Below are 19689 nucleotides of genomic sequence, written 5' to 3' on the forward strand. Positions count from 1 at the left end.
GTGCGCGACCCATAATTGCTCAGTTGCTCTGGATAAGAGTGTCTGCTAAATTAGTAAAATGTAATAAATATGCAACTAATATTGTTCCATCACTCACCATTTCAAAAACTGGTTTGTCATCTGATTTCCCTTGAAATATCTGTGATGCTTTGTTAATCAAGCAGACTTTATGAGATCTCTGTACTTAAAGTTGTTTCCCGACTAGAGCTAGTTAACGTTATATGGTTAAACAAATGCAAATGCAGCTACTTTGCTGTTATTCTGGCTGCAGTGTTTGACGTGACTGTAAGATAGCCGTAGTTGGCAAGCTAGCAAGCAAGGGATAAGAACGTTGCCAGCCAGTATGACAATAGAACGAATGACTGGATCGCGCCCATAGATACAGAACAAAATACTTAATGAGTGTGTCACGTTTTTGGCAACAGAACCAATAGAACGAACGACAAACAGGCTGGGGTAGCAGCCCTCGATTTGTATCGGGACTGTATCTTGTGGAAGGATGACATAGTATGAATAAACAAAAATAAAGTTTTTAATTAAAATATCCAATCATTATTTGAATATGTTGGTAACCCATTGCATAACGCCCTCGAAGCGTGTGCTTGGCGGATATATTGGCACGGTAACAACACCCGTGCCAATATATCCTCCGAACACCGGTATTATCACTTTAAATATGTGATGGGTGATAGGTCAGGTTCGGGATCATTTTCAAGTCATCTGCTGGTTACTGTCCTAACCCTGGAACGGGTAGCACCGTAAAAAAGAGCGGGCTTTCTGAAAACGGTGTCCATTCTGTCTCTTCTCTATGGGCTGGGTTTCCATTTAGTTTAAAAGGAATTATGATGATCTTAGTGCTACAATGCTTTTGGGAAACCCAGCCCAGGTCTCGTTGAAAGTTGTAATCATCCAAATTAAACGAATAATTGTGTTAGGGGCGGAGTTTGGGGTGAGAAGAACTGGAATGGTGTTACTCCAGCTAACAATTAAGTGATAATACCTAAGAAGCTGGTGTTTGGAGGTTATATCGAGGGCCGGCAAACCGTGCCACTATATCCTCCAAACACCAGCTTCGATGGCATTATCACTTTTATACAACGGGTTACCAACATAGTCAAATATTATTTCGTTAAAAACGTTATTTTTATTAATTTATTCACGTCATTTCATCCTTCCACAAGACATAGTCCTGACACAAATCTAAGGTTGCTACCCAAGCCGGCTGGTCGTTCATTCTATTTGTTCGGTTATCAGAGACACGACCCAGTTGTTCAGACTTTTTGTTCTGTATCTATGGATTCCATTGTCATACTGGCTGGCAATGTTCTTATCCATTGCTTGCTAGCTAGCCAACTACAGCTAACCTACAGTCACGTAAAACAGTGCAGACAGTATTTGTATTTGTTTAAGCTGTTTTCTAGTGACATTTATTTGGATACATCCATAACAATGAGCTCATGAGGCGCGATTTCGCCTGGCATAGAAAATGTGCTCTCTCCTCAGGACACTGTTCAGAGGAGCAAGCTAACAACACAGCCAACTGAAGCTGGAAAGACTACAAACTAGATGCACTTCATTCCGTTTTAACTTTTTGCAATTTACATTTCTTTGTATATTTCCATAAAAATGATGCCCGCTGATTCATGATTTCGACAGGCTGAGAAACGCTGCCTGCCTGTCTTCTCCTGAATATTGAAACAATGTTGCCAATGTCAGAGAGACAGGAGCCAATGTTTAAACAAATATCTGCTGTTGAAAACTACATGTTGGTCTAAAATAAATGTGAGATCATGTCTTAATGCTTTTTATAATGGAGATCAATTATATAACTTGCCTGGCTGGGCTGATGAGACAGTGGATTGTGCAGTCAGATGGAACAGAGTAAATAGGCATTTTAACGTCACAGATTTAGCTGGTGGTAACTTGTAGAATAGACACTGGCTGAAATGCGCTTTTAACCAATCAGCATTAGACCCACCAGTTGTATAATAGGACATTAGTATACAACAGACCTCCCACTGTCCTCACTTTCAGGATCCAGTCCTACGTACCAACCTACCTGCTGTCCTCATGCACTTTGATTATACTGTAGCACTTAGCACCATGACCAAGATCTCTATTCATTTAAGTGATCAGATTAGGGCTTTCAAAAATACTGTTAGATTTGGGGATTACAGTCACGGACAGTGCTATTCGAAAACACTATCGTCAGATGCCTGTTTTACGCCGAACGCGAAAGCCCAGGAAAATGAACAGGTAGAGTATGGCTGCAGTACGCCTAATAATGCTAAACATAATGTTTAAATACATCTACTGTTAGTCTTTACTGTATGCTGCACATGTTTAGATTGTATACCATTTCCAGCAAGACTATTCAAGCCATCTACTCACTGATTGATGAAGGTGATGAGCGATCGGCGAAGGAGATCAGGAATCTGCTGGCATCACAGCACAACATCAACATTGCTCTAATCACAGTCAGAAGGCAGTTGAAGAAACTTGGGTGGATTTATAAGAATAAGGCTCGGTATGAAACATATGTTTTTGAAGGTATTGTAGGCTTTTTGTTTTACAGAACATTAACCATGTGTGTTCTTGTTCTGTAGTTTAGACCCAATGAAAAAACGCATGGTTCCAAAGAAAGCGGTGAGTTTTGCTAGATTCCTAAAACGTGTTTGTGTATGCAGCGTTTGTGTAGAACAGGCACTTAAGATTGTTAAGATTGAGTGAGCTAATGCATCTACTGTTTCTATCATAGGCCATGATTGATGGGGGCCCAGCGCAGTACCATTCCGCTCAGCTGATAAAGTTGCACATGGAGCAGATTCAAACTTTGAAAACTGACATCGAGTCATTGAAGGTAGACCAGCAGAAAGAGAAACATTCTCTGAGGGCAGAGATACGGGCTACGGCTGATGCATTGGTCCAGAGCCAGGTGGCATTGACAGAGTGCCAGGCCGCATTGGTGGAAAGTCAGACAGAGAATGGCTCATTGAAGAGGGCGAGGGAAGAGTTGATGGAGTCACAATTCATGCCAATCCATGTGAGCTCCGGAACTCCACTTCAGAACAGGCAGTTCATCAGTTCACCCTGACATTTTCATTCCTCGACTGACACCAGAACGTAACAAACTGCTCACCGAGCACAGCATGTGCCGCCCGGACCGTTATGCTGTTGTGCTATTCCAAGAATGCGTAACCAAAGAGAGATATCGCGAGTGGGCACAGAATACCAATTGGGATGGATCCAGAGGCAAATTTGGCTTACCAGTGAATCTCCGAGTGTTCATCATGAAAAATATGTCTCAGATGTTTCTCTCCTTGAGTGATGCAACCCGAAAAAGCATAAAAGATAGAGTAAATTAATATTTGAGGAAGCCGAGGAAGTCTGGATATGGCATGGCCTGTTTTCCTTGAATTAGGCATATGTCTACAGTATGTAGGCTAGTAAAATTATAGTTGCCCTGTTTGTTGTTTTTGTCACACTTTACAGTGGCCTAATAAACATCCATATTTTGAATGTATTTTTTATTTTATTTGTATCGAACTCAATAATATACATTCTACTACTGGAGATAGGGGCCGTCATTGTAAATAAGAATTTGTTCTTAACTGATTTGCCTAGTTAAATAAAGTTTAAATAAAAAAATAATACTAATAAAAGATGCTGTGTTTAAATTTGTTTGAATACAGTACTGGGCTTACAGTAGTGATGGACATAGGTCACAATCACACAATCAATTCATGCCTTGACGAGCCATTAAGTTGGCTAGCTGAAACCCTCATAATAGCTAATTGGTGATCGAAACTACTTTGACTGAGACACACAAAACCATTTGAATTTGTATATGCAAGCGATTACATCGCAGAAGTTGGTGTTACTCAGAAAACATGGATACAAGATTTAAAAAAATATATATATATATATATATATATATATATATATATATATATATATATATATATATATATATATATATATATATATATATATAAAACGAAAATACCCTGTAGAAACGGGTATTAATCGAGTACGCCAGCCGTTCCACAAAAATCACAATGTTTACCATTTATAGGCCTATAGTCATGTTACAAAGGGTGTTTAAAAAAAATTTAAACCACCAAATGTCGGCCTTTAACCGTCCGAATATTTCATACAATATTCGGAACACATTTCTATGAAATGTATGGGCTTGAAATGTAATGATGGATGTTTTAGGTAGGCTATAGGCTTATGTATGCCACTGTAAAATGCATTTGTGCTTTTATTGGAATAGAAACACAGATCAATCAATTTAATGCAGTTAAATAAATCGTGAATAATAAATTCCAGTTAGCCCTACCATCTTATTTTCGTGAAGGGAATAGGGCTACATAATCTCAAACTGCAACGATCAAATGATTTGCGCACAGAAGCAAGCACCAACAAGCTGAAGAATGGGATGTATTTGATTGGCAAATTGCATATTATGAGAAACCTTGACAACCCTTGACAAGAACACAATCCTAACGTCTGCATCACAGGAGATTGGTGGCACCTTAACTGGGGAGAACGGGCTCGTGGTAATGACTGGAGCGGGGTCTTTGGAATGGTATCAAACACATGGTTTCCAGGTGTTTACTGCCATTCCATTTGCTCCGTTCCTGCCATTATTATGAGCCATTCTCAGCAGCCTCTACTGCTCTGCATGCAACTGAAAAGTCACATTTGTTGGAATTATGCCTTGCTGTTAAATACATCAGCGTCTCGTCAGCAACACTAAAAAAGTACTTCCGGGTCACAGAATTTCAGAACTGTTCAAAATAAAAGCCCCCCATGTAATAGTAGAAAAGTGTGAATAACCTGTATATATTGGAAAATGAAAAATAATTGTCTAACCATGAACCATTATTCATGTTCATATTTAAGAGACATTTGCATCAAATGTGGGTTTTAACATGTTCCAATTAAGTGATAATGCCATCGAAGCCGGTGTTTAGTTGTCTCATAGTAATGAATATGTAGGGTCGGGATGAGACAGACAGGTAGGCAGTATTTCTCAGGCAGTTGAAATCATGAATCAGCTGGCATCATTTGTATGTATATATACAAAGAAATGTAAATTGAAAAAGGTAAAACGAAACGAAGTGGAGCCAGTTTGCATTCTTTCCAGCTTCAGTTTGAAGTTATTGTGTTAGCTGTGTTTTTGGTTAGCTCCCCTGAACAACAGTGACCTGAGGAGAGAGCACATTTTCTATGCCAGGCTAAATCGCGCCTCATTAGCTCATTGTTATGGATGTATCCATAAACGTCACTAGAAAACAGCTTAAACAAATGCAGCTACTGTCTGCACTGTTTGACGTGACTGTAGCTAACAATAAGAACGTTTCCAGCCAGCATGACAATGAAACGTTTAGAACTGTTCTGTCCATAGATACAGAACAAAAAAGACAGGACTGGGTCACGTCTCTGGCAACCGAACCAATAGAACGAAAGACTAGCCGGTTTGGGTAGCAACCCTAGATTTGTTTCGGTACTATATCTTGTGGAAGGATGAAATAGTATGAATAAATAAATCAAAATAAAGTTTTTAATGAAGACCTGTCAATCATTATTTGAACATGTTAGTAATCCATTGTATACAAGTGATAATGCCCTCGACGCAGGTGTTTGGAGGATATATTGGCACGGTTTGCCTAACAACACCAGTGCCATCCTCCAAACAGCTGGAGATTGAATTTGAGAGTTGAAACCATGTTGCAAATGTCGGAGAGACAAACAGCAAAGTTGAAAACTAAATGTTAGTCTAAAAGATGTCTAGATGCTTTTTATAGTGGAGATCAAGTTTATAATTTACCTGACTGGGCTGATGAGGCAGTGGATTGCGCAGTCAGATGGAACAGAGTAAATAGGCATTTTAACGTTATAGATTTAGCTGGTGGTAATTTGTGGAATCGACACTGGCTGGAATGCGCTTTTAACCAATCAGCATTCAGGATTAGACCCACATTGTTTCAATATTCAAATTCAATCCCCAGCTGTTCCATAGTAATGTGAACCTGTCGGGAGTCAGGATGAGACAGGCAGGCAGCTTTTCTCAGCCAGTCGAAATCATGAATCAGCATCATTTTTATGGATATATACAAAGAACTATCAATAGAAAACAGGTAAAACAAAACGAAGTGCCGCTAGATTGCATTCTTTCCAGCTTCAGTTTGAAGTGATTGTGTTAGCTGTGTTGTTGGTGTTGGATTCTGTATTTTACATGATAGCCATTAGCATATATATGATTAAATATTATCTGATGTTGGTTGTGTGAGGTGTCTGCATTTGTGCACTGGAGCATCATTATGAGATTAAACAACTGCTTGCTACTTGCCTGTTTGTGTGTGACAAGAACTGAGTAACATGGTGTGACCTGCATGTTGCAAAACTGTAGATAACAGCCCAGCAGATGCTTTGTCCTTGTGTTTGTATGTAACAATATTGAGCACATGGTGTGACTTGCTGTATCTTACAAAGTTGTGATAGGGAGGGGTGGTCATCACGAGGTTTAACTGAGATGGAAAAATACTGAACAACACAATAGCAGGAACTGAGCAACTGTTATAACTAGGGGGTGATACCAGAACAGTAGGAATCTATACATCGACGGAGGGAGGACTCCAAGAAGCGGGGACCCGCCTGAGCGCCTGCGATAGGCTGGGCAAGTTTAAACCACGCCCAGCCTCTAGTGTGGTAGGCCAACAGACGGGTTGGAACTATGTCTATCACAGTATAAAGAATTCTGTTTACATACATCCTGTCAGTTCTCTGTTCTGCCCTGCGTGGTATTACAGTGAGCCCGTATATACGAAAGTTGCATTTGCCATTTATTACTTAGCTAATAAAAAAGACATAGTATACAATCGGTGACTCATTGTTATATTTATCCTGATACCAGATTCGAATTTACGCAACCCTAACAATGGCTAGCTCCTCATGAAAACAGTGTCCTGAGGAGAGCACATTTTCTACGCCAGTCGAAATCGCGCATCATGAGCTCATTGTTATGGATGCATCCAAATAAATGTCACTAGAAAACAGCTTAAACAAACGCAAATGCAGATACTTTGCTGTAATGTTTGACGTGACTGTAAGTTAGCCGTAGTTGGCAAGCTAGCAAGCAATGGATAAGAACGCTGCCTGCCAGTATGATAGATAGCACACCTAGAACGAACGACTGAGTCGCGTCCATAGATACAGAACAAAAAGACTGAACAACTAGGTCGCATCTCTGGCAACCGAACACTCACACTTTACCCCCCCCCCCCCCCCCCCACTTGCTTTGACCTTGCTGTTAGTACATTTTCACCAAAACAAGTAGCTTGCTATGACTGTGATATGTGGTTGCCTCACCTAGCCACCTTAAGACGAATGCACCAACTGTAAATCACTCTGTCATATAGCAGATGCTCTTGTCCAATGTAAAATGAGTTTAAATTAAGGAATGTCAAGTGCTCAGAGAAGACCCTCAGACTGCCAACTTAATATGCAAAATGTACACACTTGAGGCTAAAGAACCTGCTTCTCATCTTCACCCTGATATAGCCAATAGTTCATATGATGGAGTGTCAGTGGTGCAGCTCAATCAAATCTGAAAATTAATACTACCACTTAAAGACAGAAAGTTGGGGTAGAGGTTTATCAGATGAGGAAATCTTAAACTCTATGAAAAATGCTGCTCATCTGATTCAGTTAACTGGAAAGGTTGACATAAGCAAGGATACACTGAAATGTGTTTTGCCAGATGAGGAAACGTTTGGAGGGTTCAGGCGTACTCCAAACAATGGTGTGTTATGTTAACTCGTGACAAATGAGAGAGGTCCATTCAGAAACAAGGTTAAAAAAAAGTTCTCATGGGAGGCCTATTTACACCGCTGAGAACTTCAGTTGTGGTGTTTATGCACGCTTGTTCTCTAAAGTAGTCTTATGAGAGGGCAATGTGAATACACTTTCTCACAATGGCATAGCATGTTTTACATGAGTTACCGGAGGAAATTACTTAGTTGAAAGAAGTTAAGGTTTTAAGCTTGAACAATATAGCAGACGGATGAAATGAAGCTATATGCTTAATTATGAAGTGATTTAGTGGTGGTTGGCACCAATATCGATAATTTGATATATCGATTCCGTTTGATATGAGCAAGGCATATCGTGATATTGGTTTATTCTGTGTTCCTACACTATTCTCTCTCTAAAAAAAAGCATACATTACTGTTCCTGCATGCACAAAGACCTCCCACAGACCAAATATTTTTCCTGTACAGTGCTAAATTTGTACCAAATTGTTCAGGCACCCCATTTTAAGCTATTTGACCACAGTAAAAGGCCAGCAACTCTCCGTATTATTCAGAGTCCCATTAAATGACACCATATACTAAGTCTACAGACCCTGCTAAGTATTCCCAACCACACTTTTACATTGGCATAGCTTTTTTTCTCTATAAAGACAATATGTAATTTATAGACCTACAGTGTACTGCATTGGGACCAATGAAATGTGTGGACTAGAAAGGACTGCTGGGTATTTAGACCACATTCATCCAACAAATAACATCACATATAGACTTGAGTGCTAGATCAATAGGGTCTGTAGAATATTGTTTGTTACATTACTTAAGCTCCAGCCATTTCTCAATATGCTCCACCTTATATTATATCAAGTAGTAATTATCTTTAGTTTAGATTTTCCCCCGATGATGCCATGACGCTTAATGTTAAATACTTCCCTTATGGTCTCTCCCCCCACCCCAAACCAACAGATGAGACGAACCACAGTTTGATTCAAGAAGCAGCTGTATTTGACCAGAAAGGTATCTCCAATCCAGTGTCTTTACAGCATTTTCTCTCACACAACATTTCAGTGTAAAAATCCTTCACTCTAATAATAGAAAATCACCTTCAATAAATCCAAAATAACAATTATAATGTATCTAAAAATAAATCAAGATTCCTCCCACTGGGAACATACTTCATTTCAATGTTTAGTTTTGATTTACATTTGGTTGAGTTGTCAACTAATGTGAATTCAAAGTGAAATAAACAAATGTCACCATGTCATTGGATTTAGACAAAAAGTTGGGTAAAAGAAAAATAAAATTCCCTTAAGTTTATGATTTTTTTCAAATCCAATCAGTATTCCATGTTGACTCAACCTCACATGGATTTTTTGTTGTTGTTGAAATGACATGGAAACAACGTTGATTCAACCAGTTTTTGCCCAGTGGGCCTCTATTTTCATTACCACAGAATTTCCAATGGAAATAGAAAACCATAAGGATTTTTTTAAGTACTACGTTTTTTTTTAGCTTAATCTATAGGATTGTAAGAGTGCTCAGGAGGTGAGGCAGACTTGCATTAGCGAAGATTGGCATCTCTATCGGACGAGGCCACAGAGGCGGCTAACATAATGGGTATTAAGTATCTTTATAAGAACATACAAAGTCGAGTAAGAGTCCCTGTCGCACTGTGATATGTTGCAGTTACCTGCACTGCAGCAGAATCATACCAGGTACAGTCCCCTACCTGCTCTCCTCCTCTCCCCCCTTTTCTTATGCGGTTACTAGAAGAGTAGGCAGTGTTAGGAGGGTAGAAAAAGAATGGACAGAACAGGCATGGTTCCCCATGTCATTGGGAAATGGATATGGTTGGCAACCTGTTGGATGTGCTGCACAGGGAGCTCGGAAATGTCACGGACATTGGAGTGCTTAAGAATTCATTCTTCATTCTTAAATAGATACAATTAAAATAATCTAAGATCCTATCAGCAATAGCTAATTGCTTTTAGAGGATAATGCCCATTCTAATCATTCTGTTTCTGTGACTAGGTGAGAATTGTCACCGTATACCAAAATCAACCCCTGACTCTATGCACTTGTGGAGATCTGAAAGGATAAGATAGACATAAGTAATATGGTAATAGTTTCAACATGCTCTGATTGGCTGGATGCCATATTGCTTACACAAATACAATCTTCTCACAACCCCACTAGTGAAGAAGGGAGGCAAAGGTTGTAGGGGGTAGGCGTTGATTTGGGATTGGACCTGTTTGTCATCCATAGGTGGTCTGCTGCGATCCTCTGTGCTAAATGCTAAGGAGAAGTGGGCATGGTGACTAGTATAGGACCTGTTGCAGACGGTCCTATCTAGCACTAACTGATATGCTTCCTCTAATCCCTGAGTTTGGAAAAAACAAACAATTGATGTGAGGTGTAGCAAGAGCTCAGAGGAGTTGGCAACCCGTTCGCTATTAGAGTATAAGGTGGCAGTGTAAGGTGGTTGAAGTTTCCTTAAGTACAGTTCTAGGATTAGCTTCCTCTCCCCCAAAGTTAAACATAAGTGGAGAAAATGCAAAACTGACCCAAGATCAGGGTCTAGGAACAACTTCACCCTACTCCTATTAGGTGCAGTAGACAGACAGACATATATTTAACCAGATCTCTCTTATTGTTGCAAGCTGGGATTTGTAGTTCCGACTGTTCCGGGGTTGTACAGAGACTACAGAAAAAGGCAGGCCCTCTGATCCGATTCTCCTGTTTCACAGCTCCACCGTGTGGTCAACCGCTGCAGCTGAACCGTTTCCCCACAGATGGGTTGGTGTGAGACTGAAATGTGCGACTGTTGACAATGTACTGTTTCGATGGTGTGGTTGACGGTATTCCCTGAATTCTCTGCATCAGGTTTGGGCTCAATTCGAATTGAAGTCAGTAAATTCAGAAAGTGAATTTAAAATCCAAAATGTGTAAAACTTGACATAAATAGCTTCTCCTTTTCAGTTTATTGAGAAGTGATTGAAATTAGATGCCCTTTTTCAATAATTGAATTGGAATTTCAGTTGACTGCCTTAAATTCGAACTGAGCCAAACCTTGCTCCGCACTAGTGAAAAGTAAGGCTAGATACGTCCAGGTAAGATATGGGCGTTGACTTGGGAGGCAGGGAGAGAGTAGAGTAAGGTAGGCAGTGATGGTGGAGCAAGAGAGAAGCACAGCACAGCAGAGCTCTTGAAACCATAAGACAAACAAGAAAAACAGCCCCTAAAAAAGTTTGGAAGACTGCCGATTGGTACAGTCCTAAATGTATAGGTATGCGTGTGTGTAACATTGAAGGAAATATATGAGCCATCCACCCCTCCATATGGCTATCTCTCCCTTCCACCCCCCCCCCCCCCCCTTCCACCCCCCCCCCCCCAGTGGCTGTATGTTGAGAGACTATACTGGTCCTCTCTTTTGTAGCTCCTGGATAAATGCTGAAAGAGAAAGAGGAAGGGAATTCATGAGAAAGAGAAAGGCACCAAAATTCCTTACACATTGTCTTGTGAATTAGTCATTATATAAAAAGTCCAAATATATGATTTGTAATATGTGAATTGAGAGAATAATATAAAATAAAATACTTTAAGTATTCAGACCCCTTGGCTTTTTCCACATTGTTACATTCGTCTTATTCTAAAAGGGATTAAATCGTTTTCCCCTCAACAACCGACACACAATGCCCATAATGACAAAGCACAAAGAGTTTATTTTTCCCCCAGCAAATTTATAAAAAATAAAAACAGAAATATCACATTTACATAAGTATTCAGACCCTTTACTCAGTACTTTGTTAAAGCAGCTTTGGCAGCGAATACAACCTTGAGTATGACGCTACAAGCTTGGCACACTTGTATTTGGGGAGTTTCTCTCATTCTTCTCTGCAGACCCTCTCAAGCTCTGTCAGGTTGGATGGGGAGCGTCGCTGCACAACTATTTTCAGGTCTCTCCAGAGATGTTTGATCGGGTTCAAGTCCGTGCTCTAGCCGGGCCACTCAAGGACATTCAGAGACTTGTCCCGAAGACACTCCTGCGTGGTCTTGGCTGTGTGCTTAGGGTCGTTGTCCTGTTGGAAGATGAACCTTCGCCCCAGTCTGAAGTCCTGAGCGCTCTGGAACAGGTTTTCATCAAGGATCTCTCTGTATTTTACTCTGTTCATCTTTCCCTTGATCCTCACTAGCTTCCCAGTCCCCGCCGCTGAAAAACATCCCCCACAGCATGATGCTGCCATCACCATGCTTCACAGTAGGGATTGTGCCAGGTTTCCTTCAGATGTGACGCTTGGCATTCAGGTTTTATCAGACCACGAGAAACAAGATTCTCTGGTCTGATAAAACCTGAATGCCAAGCGTCATTCGGTGCCTTTTGGCAAACTCCAAGCCGGTTTTCATGTGCCTTTTACTAAGGAGTGGCTTCCGTCTGGCCACTCTACCATAAAGGCCTGATTAGTGGAGTGCTGCATAGATGGTTGTCCTTCTGGACGGTTTTCCCATTTCCACAGAGGAACTCTGAAGCTCTGTCAGTGACCATCGGGTTTTTGGTCACCTCCCTGACCAAGGCCCTTCTCCCCAGATTGTTCAGTTTGGCTGGGCGGCCAGCTCAAGGAAGAGTCTTGGTGGTTTCAAACCTCTTATATTTAAGGGACCCTCAATGCTGAAGACATTTTTTGATACACTTCCCCAGATCTGTGCCTCAACACAATCCTGTCACGGAGCTCTACGGCCATTTCCTTCAACCTAATGGCTTGGTTTTTGCTCTGACATGCACTGTCAACTGTGGGACCTTATATAGACAGGTGTGTGCCTCTCCAAATCATGTCCAATCAATTGAATTTACCACAGGTGGACTCCAATCAAGTTGTGGAAACATCAAAGATGATCAATGTAAACAGGATGTACCTGAGCTCAATTTCTCATAGCAAAGGGTCTGAATACTTATGCAAATAAGGTATTTGTTCTTTATTTTTAACACATTTGCAAACATTTAGAAAAACCTGCTTTCACTTTGTCATTATGGGGTATTGTGTGTAGATTGATTAAACATTTTTTTAAATCCATAATCCTGTTAAGTAACAAAATGTGGAAATAGTTAAGAGGTCTGAATACTTTCCCGAATGCACTGTATGTAGTGTTAGAGCACAGGGATCATGGTAATGGCTGGAGTGGAATAAGTGGAATGTTAGGAAATACAACAAACACATGGGTTGAAAGCGTTTGATTCCGTTCCAGTCATTATCATGAGCCGTCCTCCCCTCAGCAGCCTCCACTGTGTTAGAGGCATATGAATATACTACTGCAGCTGGAGCAACATTGTATTGTGATTCTTATTGACTGTACTGCTAAAGACATACAAGCTAGGGAGTGCTCCTTGAAATGGATGGACAAATCAGGAACTCACCACAGATTATTTCATCCTTCACTTTATGGAGCTCTTTTCTCACTTCCTCAAGGATGTCCTAAACACACAAATTATCTTCATCATCACAGTCATTATCATTCTGATCATCGCCAATCAATTAAGCATATACTCTGAAACCAAGAACACCTGCTTTCCCACAAATACAAAAAATGAAATAGTGTTAACTGACAATTTAAATGTATTTTTAACCTTTGACTAGGCAAGTCAGCTAAGAACAAATTCTTATTTACATTGACGGCCTACCCTGGCGAAACCCGGACAATGCTGGGCCAATTGTGCGCCATCCTATGGGACCCCCAATCACGGCTGGATGTGATTCAGCCTGGATGATGCCAATAGTCATCCTCATCTGACACCATCAGTGGGGGAGCAATGGCCACCCTGTTATCTCTAGCCTACATACCAATAATCCTTTAAACAACATTAACAGGTAATGGTGGAGCTCACCTGTTTGATTCTTTCCATCTCTGTGTCTTCACTGCCTGTGCTGTCCGTGGTACTGTTCACTGCCTTCATCCTAAGAGAGAGAGAGAGAGATACAGCGAGAGAGATACAGCGAGAGAGAGATAGAGATACAGAGAGAGAGAAAGGCGTGAGGAGAGGGAGAATGAAAAAAGGAGTGACTGGAAAGATGGGCAGAGAGAGGGAGGGCAACAACAAACCCCAAGGATATGGAAGCTCAGTTCGGGCAACAGTGGCGGGTTGTTGTGCTGCCATGGCAACAAATGGCGATCTTGACAGGAGCCACGAACCAGCCATCTTGTCACCGTTAACAGCAGAAGCGCAACGGAAAGCTGCAGACTGTTGTACCAACATAGACACTTAAGTACTTTCAATGGTCAGTGTATTATTTTTAGTATTGGAGGTTCAAACCATTTCACTGAATGGGTCAAATTTGCCTACATTAGTTGCAATGGTTTGATCCAACCAAGCACTAGTACACCAGATAGAATTTCATCATAGCCACTGGCCTTGAGTTAATCAGTTTTGTTTCCACATCTGAGGGAGAGAGAATTGTTTTACTCAAGTGGTGACTTGAGCGAAACCCCAGTCCAGAAACATACCCTAACCCTTTGGCATTTGACAAAAAAAAAGATCTGAAAAAACTGGATAAGTATAAGTAATATGGTAGTTCCACCACCTTGCCCTCTGGTAGGCTAGGTGGAATTTTCCCCATATTGCTTATACATATCCAATCCGTTCAAATCTATACCAGTGCCTAGGGTGTATAGAGGGTTGTTTCTGGACCGTGCTCTGGACTAGGGTACTGTCATTAGCAGAAGCTGGACAGAAACGCTTAGTCAGAAGACATAGTAAAGACACACAGCTCAAAGCAAGGCGGCAGCAAAAAATTAAATTTACTGAAACCATCTCTTGCGCTTTTCCTGTGATACTTTTTAAATCTCAGCAAGACCGAAAAGACAAAAACAGAGAGTACCAAAGACATGGCCAGAACTTGAGAATTGCTAGGCCCTAAAGCAGTGTTTCCCAATCCTGGTCATTTATGTATATACTTATATAAAAAGTATTTAATCAGCCACCAATTGTGCAAGTTCTCCCACTTAAAAATATGAGGCCTGTAATTTTTATCATAGGTACACTTCAACTATGACAGACAAAATGAGAGAAAAAAAACCCAGAAAATCACATTGTAGGATTTTTAATGAATTTATTTGCAAATGATGATGGAAAATAAGTATTTGGTCACCTACAAACAAGCAAGATTTCTGGCTCTCACAGACCTGTAACAACTTCTTTAAGAGGCTCCCCTGTCCTCCGCTCGTTACCTGTATTAATGGCACCTGTTTGAACTTGTTATCAGTATAAAAGACACCTGTCCACAACCTCAAACAGTCACACTGCAAACTCGACTATGGCCAAGACCAAAGAGCTGTCAAAGGACACCAGAAACAAATTTGTAGACCTGCACCAGGCTGGGAAGACTGAATCTGCAATAGGTAAGCAGCTTGGTTTGAAGAAATCAACTGTGGGAGCAATTCAGGACACCAGAAACAAAATTGTAGACCTGCACCAGGCTGGGAAGACTGAATCTGCAATAGGTAAGCAGCTTGGTTTGAAGAAATCAACTGTGGGAGCAATTATTAGGAAATGGAAGACATACAAGACCACTGATAATCTCCCTCGATCTGGGGCTCCACGCAGATCTCACCCCGTGGGGTCAAAATGATCACAAGAACGGTGAGCAAAAATCCCAGAACCACACGGGGGGACCTAGTGAATGACCTGCAGAGAGCTGGGACCAAAGTAACAAAGCCTACCATCAGCAAGGGCATTGAAGATGAAACGTGGCTGGGTCTTTCAGCATGACAATGATCCCAAACATACCGCCCGGGCAACGAAGGAGTGGCTTTGTAAGAAGCATTTCAAGGTCTTGGAGTGGCCTAGCCAGTCTCCAGATCTCAACCCCATAGAAAATCTTGAAAGTCCGTGTTGCCCAGCAACAGCCCCAACACATCACTGCTCTAGAGGAGATCTGCATGGAGGAATGGGCCAAAATACCAGCAACAGTGTGTGAAAACCTTGTGAAGACTTACAGAAAACGTTTGACCTCTGACATTGCCAACAAAGGGTATATAACAAAGTATTGAGATACATTTTTGTTATTGACCAAATACTTATTTTCCTCCATAATTTGCAAATAAATTCATAAAAAATCTTACAATGTGATTTTCTGGAGAAAAAAATTCTAATTTTGTCTGTGATAGTATGATGAAAATTGCAGCCCTCTCTCATCTTTTTAAGTGGGAGAACTTGTACAATTGGTGGCTGACTAAATACTTTTTTGCCCCACTGTATTTTCCCCTAACACTAATTAACACTTGATTAAACCAATCAATCATCAAGCATTTGATTAGAATCAGGTGTGTTAGTGCTATGGCAAAAACAAAGATGTTCACAGCTATACACAGCATTGTGTTGCTTAATCACTTGGCACAAGAGGCCACACAGCGCTGTTGTCAGTTCACTCCAGGATGAAACTTCTAAGTACAGATCTAGGATCAGCTTCCCACCCCCAATCGTAAACTTAACCATGAGTGGGGAAAATGACCCAAGATCACTGCTAGGGGGAACTTCACCCTACACCTAGTGAGTAGTGCTGAGCGATAAACCAACATTTTGTGTTATTAAACAACTAAACTCAGCAAAAAATGAAACGTCCCTTTTTCAGGACCCTGTCTTTCAAAGATAATTCGTAAAAATCCAAACAACTTCACAAATCTTCATTGTAAAGGGTTTAAACACTGTTTCCCATGCTTATTCAATGAACCATAAACAATTAATGAACATGCGTAACGGTCGTTAAGACACGAACAGCATACAGACGGTAGGCAATTAAGGTCACAATTATGAAAACTTAGGACACTAAAGAGGACTTTCTACTGACCTAGGGTCCCTGCTCATCTGCATGAATGTGCCTTAGGCATGTTGCAAGGAGGCATGCAGATGTGGCCAGGGCAATTAATTGCAATGTCCATAATGTGAGATGCCTAAGACAGCGCTACAAGGAGACAGGACGAACATCTGATCGTCCTCGCAGTGGCAGACCACGTGCAACAACACCTGCACAGGATTGTTACATCCAAACATCACACCTGCGGGTCAGGTACAGGATGGCAACAATAACTGCCAGAGTTACACCAGGAATGCACAAACCCTTCAGCTCAGACTGTCCGCAATAGGGTGAGAGAGGCTGGACTGAGGGCTTGTAGGCCTGTTGTAAGGCAGGTCCTCACCAGACATCACCGGCAACAACGTCACTTATGGGCACAAACCCACCGTCGCTGGACCAGACAGGACTGGCAAAAAGTGCTCTTCGCTGATGAGTCACGGTTTTGTCTCACCAGGGGTGATGGTCGGATTTGCGCTTATCGTCGAAGGAATGAGCGTTACACCGAGGCCTGTACTCAGGAGCGGGATCCTCTCTCATGTGGTACCCTTTCTGCAGGCTCATCCTGACATGACCCTCCAGCTTGACAATGCCACCAACCATACTCCTCGTTCTGTGTGTGATTTCCTGCAAGACTGGAACGTCAGTGTTCTGCCATGGCCATCGAAGAGCCCGGATCTCAATCCCATTGAGCACGTCTGGGACCTTTTGGATCGGAGGGTGAGGGCTAGGGCCATTCCCCCCCAGAAATGTCCGGGAACTTGCAGGTGCCTTGGTGGAAGAGTGGGGTAACATCTCACAGCAAGAACTGGTAAATCTGGTGCAGTCCATGAGGAGGAGATGCACTGCAGTACTTATTGCAGCCGGTGGCCACACCAGATACTGACTTTTTGGGGATTTTGTCCCCCCTTTGTTCAGGGACACATTATTCCATTTCTGTTAGTCACATGTCTGTGGAAATTGTTCAGTTTATGTCTCAGTTGTTGAATGTTCATACAAATATTTACACATGTTAAGTTTGCTGAAAATAAATGCAGTTGACAGTGAGAGGATGTTTATTTTTTTGCTGAGTTTAGTTGACGCACGTTGGTTCGAATTTCATTTTGTTCCTTTTTTTTCTGTGAGCTCAATGCAGAGTTTCTCTAGAGATAAATTATATCAAGCCTGAACACTTGCGAGATAGTAGAGAGTTGTAGTTTCCAACAGGCCAATTTTCTACATAGTTTAGCTTTGAAAACGTGTCAATTAACTGCAATGACCATAATTCATTGCGTGCATGCTTAAACTTGTCTGGTCTGTACAGAGTAATCCACAGAGACTGAGAGAAGAGAGAACGCGAGACTGAAAGGGATAGAAAGCAGTTGCTTCACGAACCGGGAAATACATGATCTAAGTGATTGATAAGATGGCGCCGGAGAAGGCTGACGTTTTACGTGCCCCCAACCGATTGTAACTTCTTTTTTTTTAACTTATTTTGTACATAATGTTGCTGCTACCATCTCTTATGACTGAAAATAACTTCTGGACATCAGGACTGCGATTACTCACCATGGACTGGCAGAGGAGTGAGTTCGTTCATTCACAAGGCCACATGGCCAGATGAATTACCAGGACATGTACATTCACAAGGCCGCAGGGCCAGACAGATTACCAGGACGCGAACTGCGATTATGCGCTGACAAACTGGCAAGTGTCTTCACTGACATTTACAACCTCTCCGAGTCTGTAATACCAACATGTCTTAGCCAGACCACCATAGTGCCTGTGCCCAAGAACACTAAGGTAACCTGCCTAAATGAAAACCGACCCATAGCACACACGTCTGTAGCCATGAAGTGCTTTGAAAGGCTGGTCATGGCTCACATCAACACCATTATCCCACAAACCCTAGACCCACTCCAATTTGCATACCGCCCTAACAGATCCACAGATGATGCAATCTCTATTGTACACCACACTACCCTTTAACACCTAGACAAAAGGAACACCTATGTGAGAATGCTATTAATGACAGCACGGCCAGGCACGACTCCAACACCATCATTAAGTTTGCAGATGACAACAGTGGTAGGCCTGATCATCGACAACAACGAGACAGCCTATAGGGAGGTCAGAGACCTGGCCGCGTGGTGCCAGGACAACAACCTCTCCCTCAACGTGATCAAGACAAAGGAGATGATTGTGGACTACAGGAAAAAGAGGACAGAGCACACCCCCATTCTCATCGAAGGGGCTGCGGTGGAGCAGGTTGAGAGCTTCAAGTTCCTTTGGTGTCTACATCACCAACAAACTAACATGGTCCAAGTACACCAAGACAGTCGTGAAGAGGGCACAACAAAACCTATTCCCCCTCAGGAGACTGAAAAGATTTGACATGGGTCCTCAGATCCTCAAAAGGTTCTATAGCTGCACCATCGAGAGTTGCATCACTGAATGGTATGGCAAGTGCTCGGCCTCCGACCGCAAGGCACTACAGAGGGTAGTGTGAACAGCCCAGTACATCACTGGGGCCAAGCTTCCTGCCATCCAGGACCTCTATACCAGGCGGTGTCAGAGGAAGGCCCTAAAAATTGTCAAAGACTCCAGCCACCCTAGTCATAGACTGTGCTCTCTGCTACCACATGGCAAGCGGTACTGGAGAGCCAAGTGTAGGTCCAAGAGGCTTCTAAACAGCTTCTACCCCCCAAGCCATAAGACTCCTGACCACCTAATCAAATTAATACCCAGATTTGCAACCAAAATAATGCACAGTGCATTAAATAAAATAAAAAAATAGAAAACTGAATTTTTCCATAATAGAATCCAAACAGACTTCAAAAAGCACTCATTGCTCAGCACTACTAGTGAGACTGTAGCATAGCAGCAGACAGACGTGGAGTCCCGGCATAAGGGAAAAGGATGGGGGGGGGGGGGGGATAGGGGGTACCTGGACACTGGGGTAGAGGATGGAGAAGGGGGAACGGGAGGAAGGGCAGAGGTGGTGGTGCTTGGGCTGCTCTCCTGCACCTGGGTCTTGGTGGTTGAGTTAGTCC

The 19689-nt window shown here is 42.0% G+C and overlaps 1 protein-coding gene across 5 annotated transcripts in view; it reads right to left on the reverse strand.

Moving 5' to 3' along the window:
* Nucleotides 1-8799: 8799 nt before the first annotated feature.
* LOC110534856 (vasodilator-stimulated phosphoprotein) overlaps nt 8800-19689 on the reverse strand; it is a 39324-nt gene continuing 28434 nt past the window's right edge. For 4 of the 5 annotated variants that reach the window (XM_021619791.2, XM_036989792.1, XM_036989795.1 and 1 more), the window contains exons 10-13: nt 19584-19688; nt 13696-13765; nt 13228-13285; nt 8800-11267 (exon numbers count right to left, since the gene is read on the reverse strand). In XM_021619791.2, coding sequence (XP_021475466.2) covers nt 11230-11267; nt 13228-13285; nt 13696-13765; nt 19584-19688 — 271 coding nt within the window. In that variant the 3' untranslated portion in view covers nt 8800-11229. The remainder of the gene's footprint in view (nt 11268-13227; nt 13286-13695; nt 13766-19583; nt 19689) is intronic. The other variant, XM_036989793.1, reaches the window with a different exon arrangement.

Source organism: Oncorhynchus mykiss, chromosome 10 (assembly GCF_013265735.2).
Source record: "Oncorhynchus mykiss isolate Arlee chromosome 10, USDA_OmykA_1.1, whole genome shotgun sequence".
NCBI classification, from domain to species: Eukaryota; Metazoa; Chordata; class Actinopteri; order Salmoniformes; family Salmonidae; genus Oncorhynchus; species Oncorhynchus mykiss.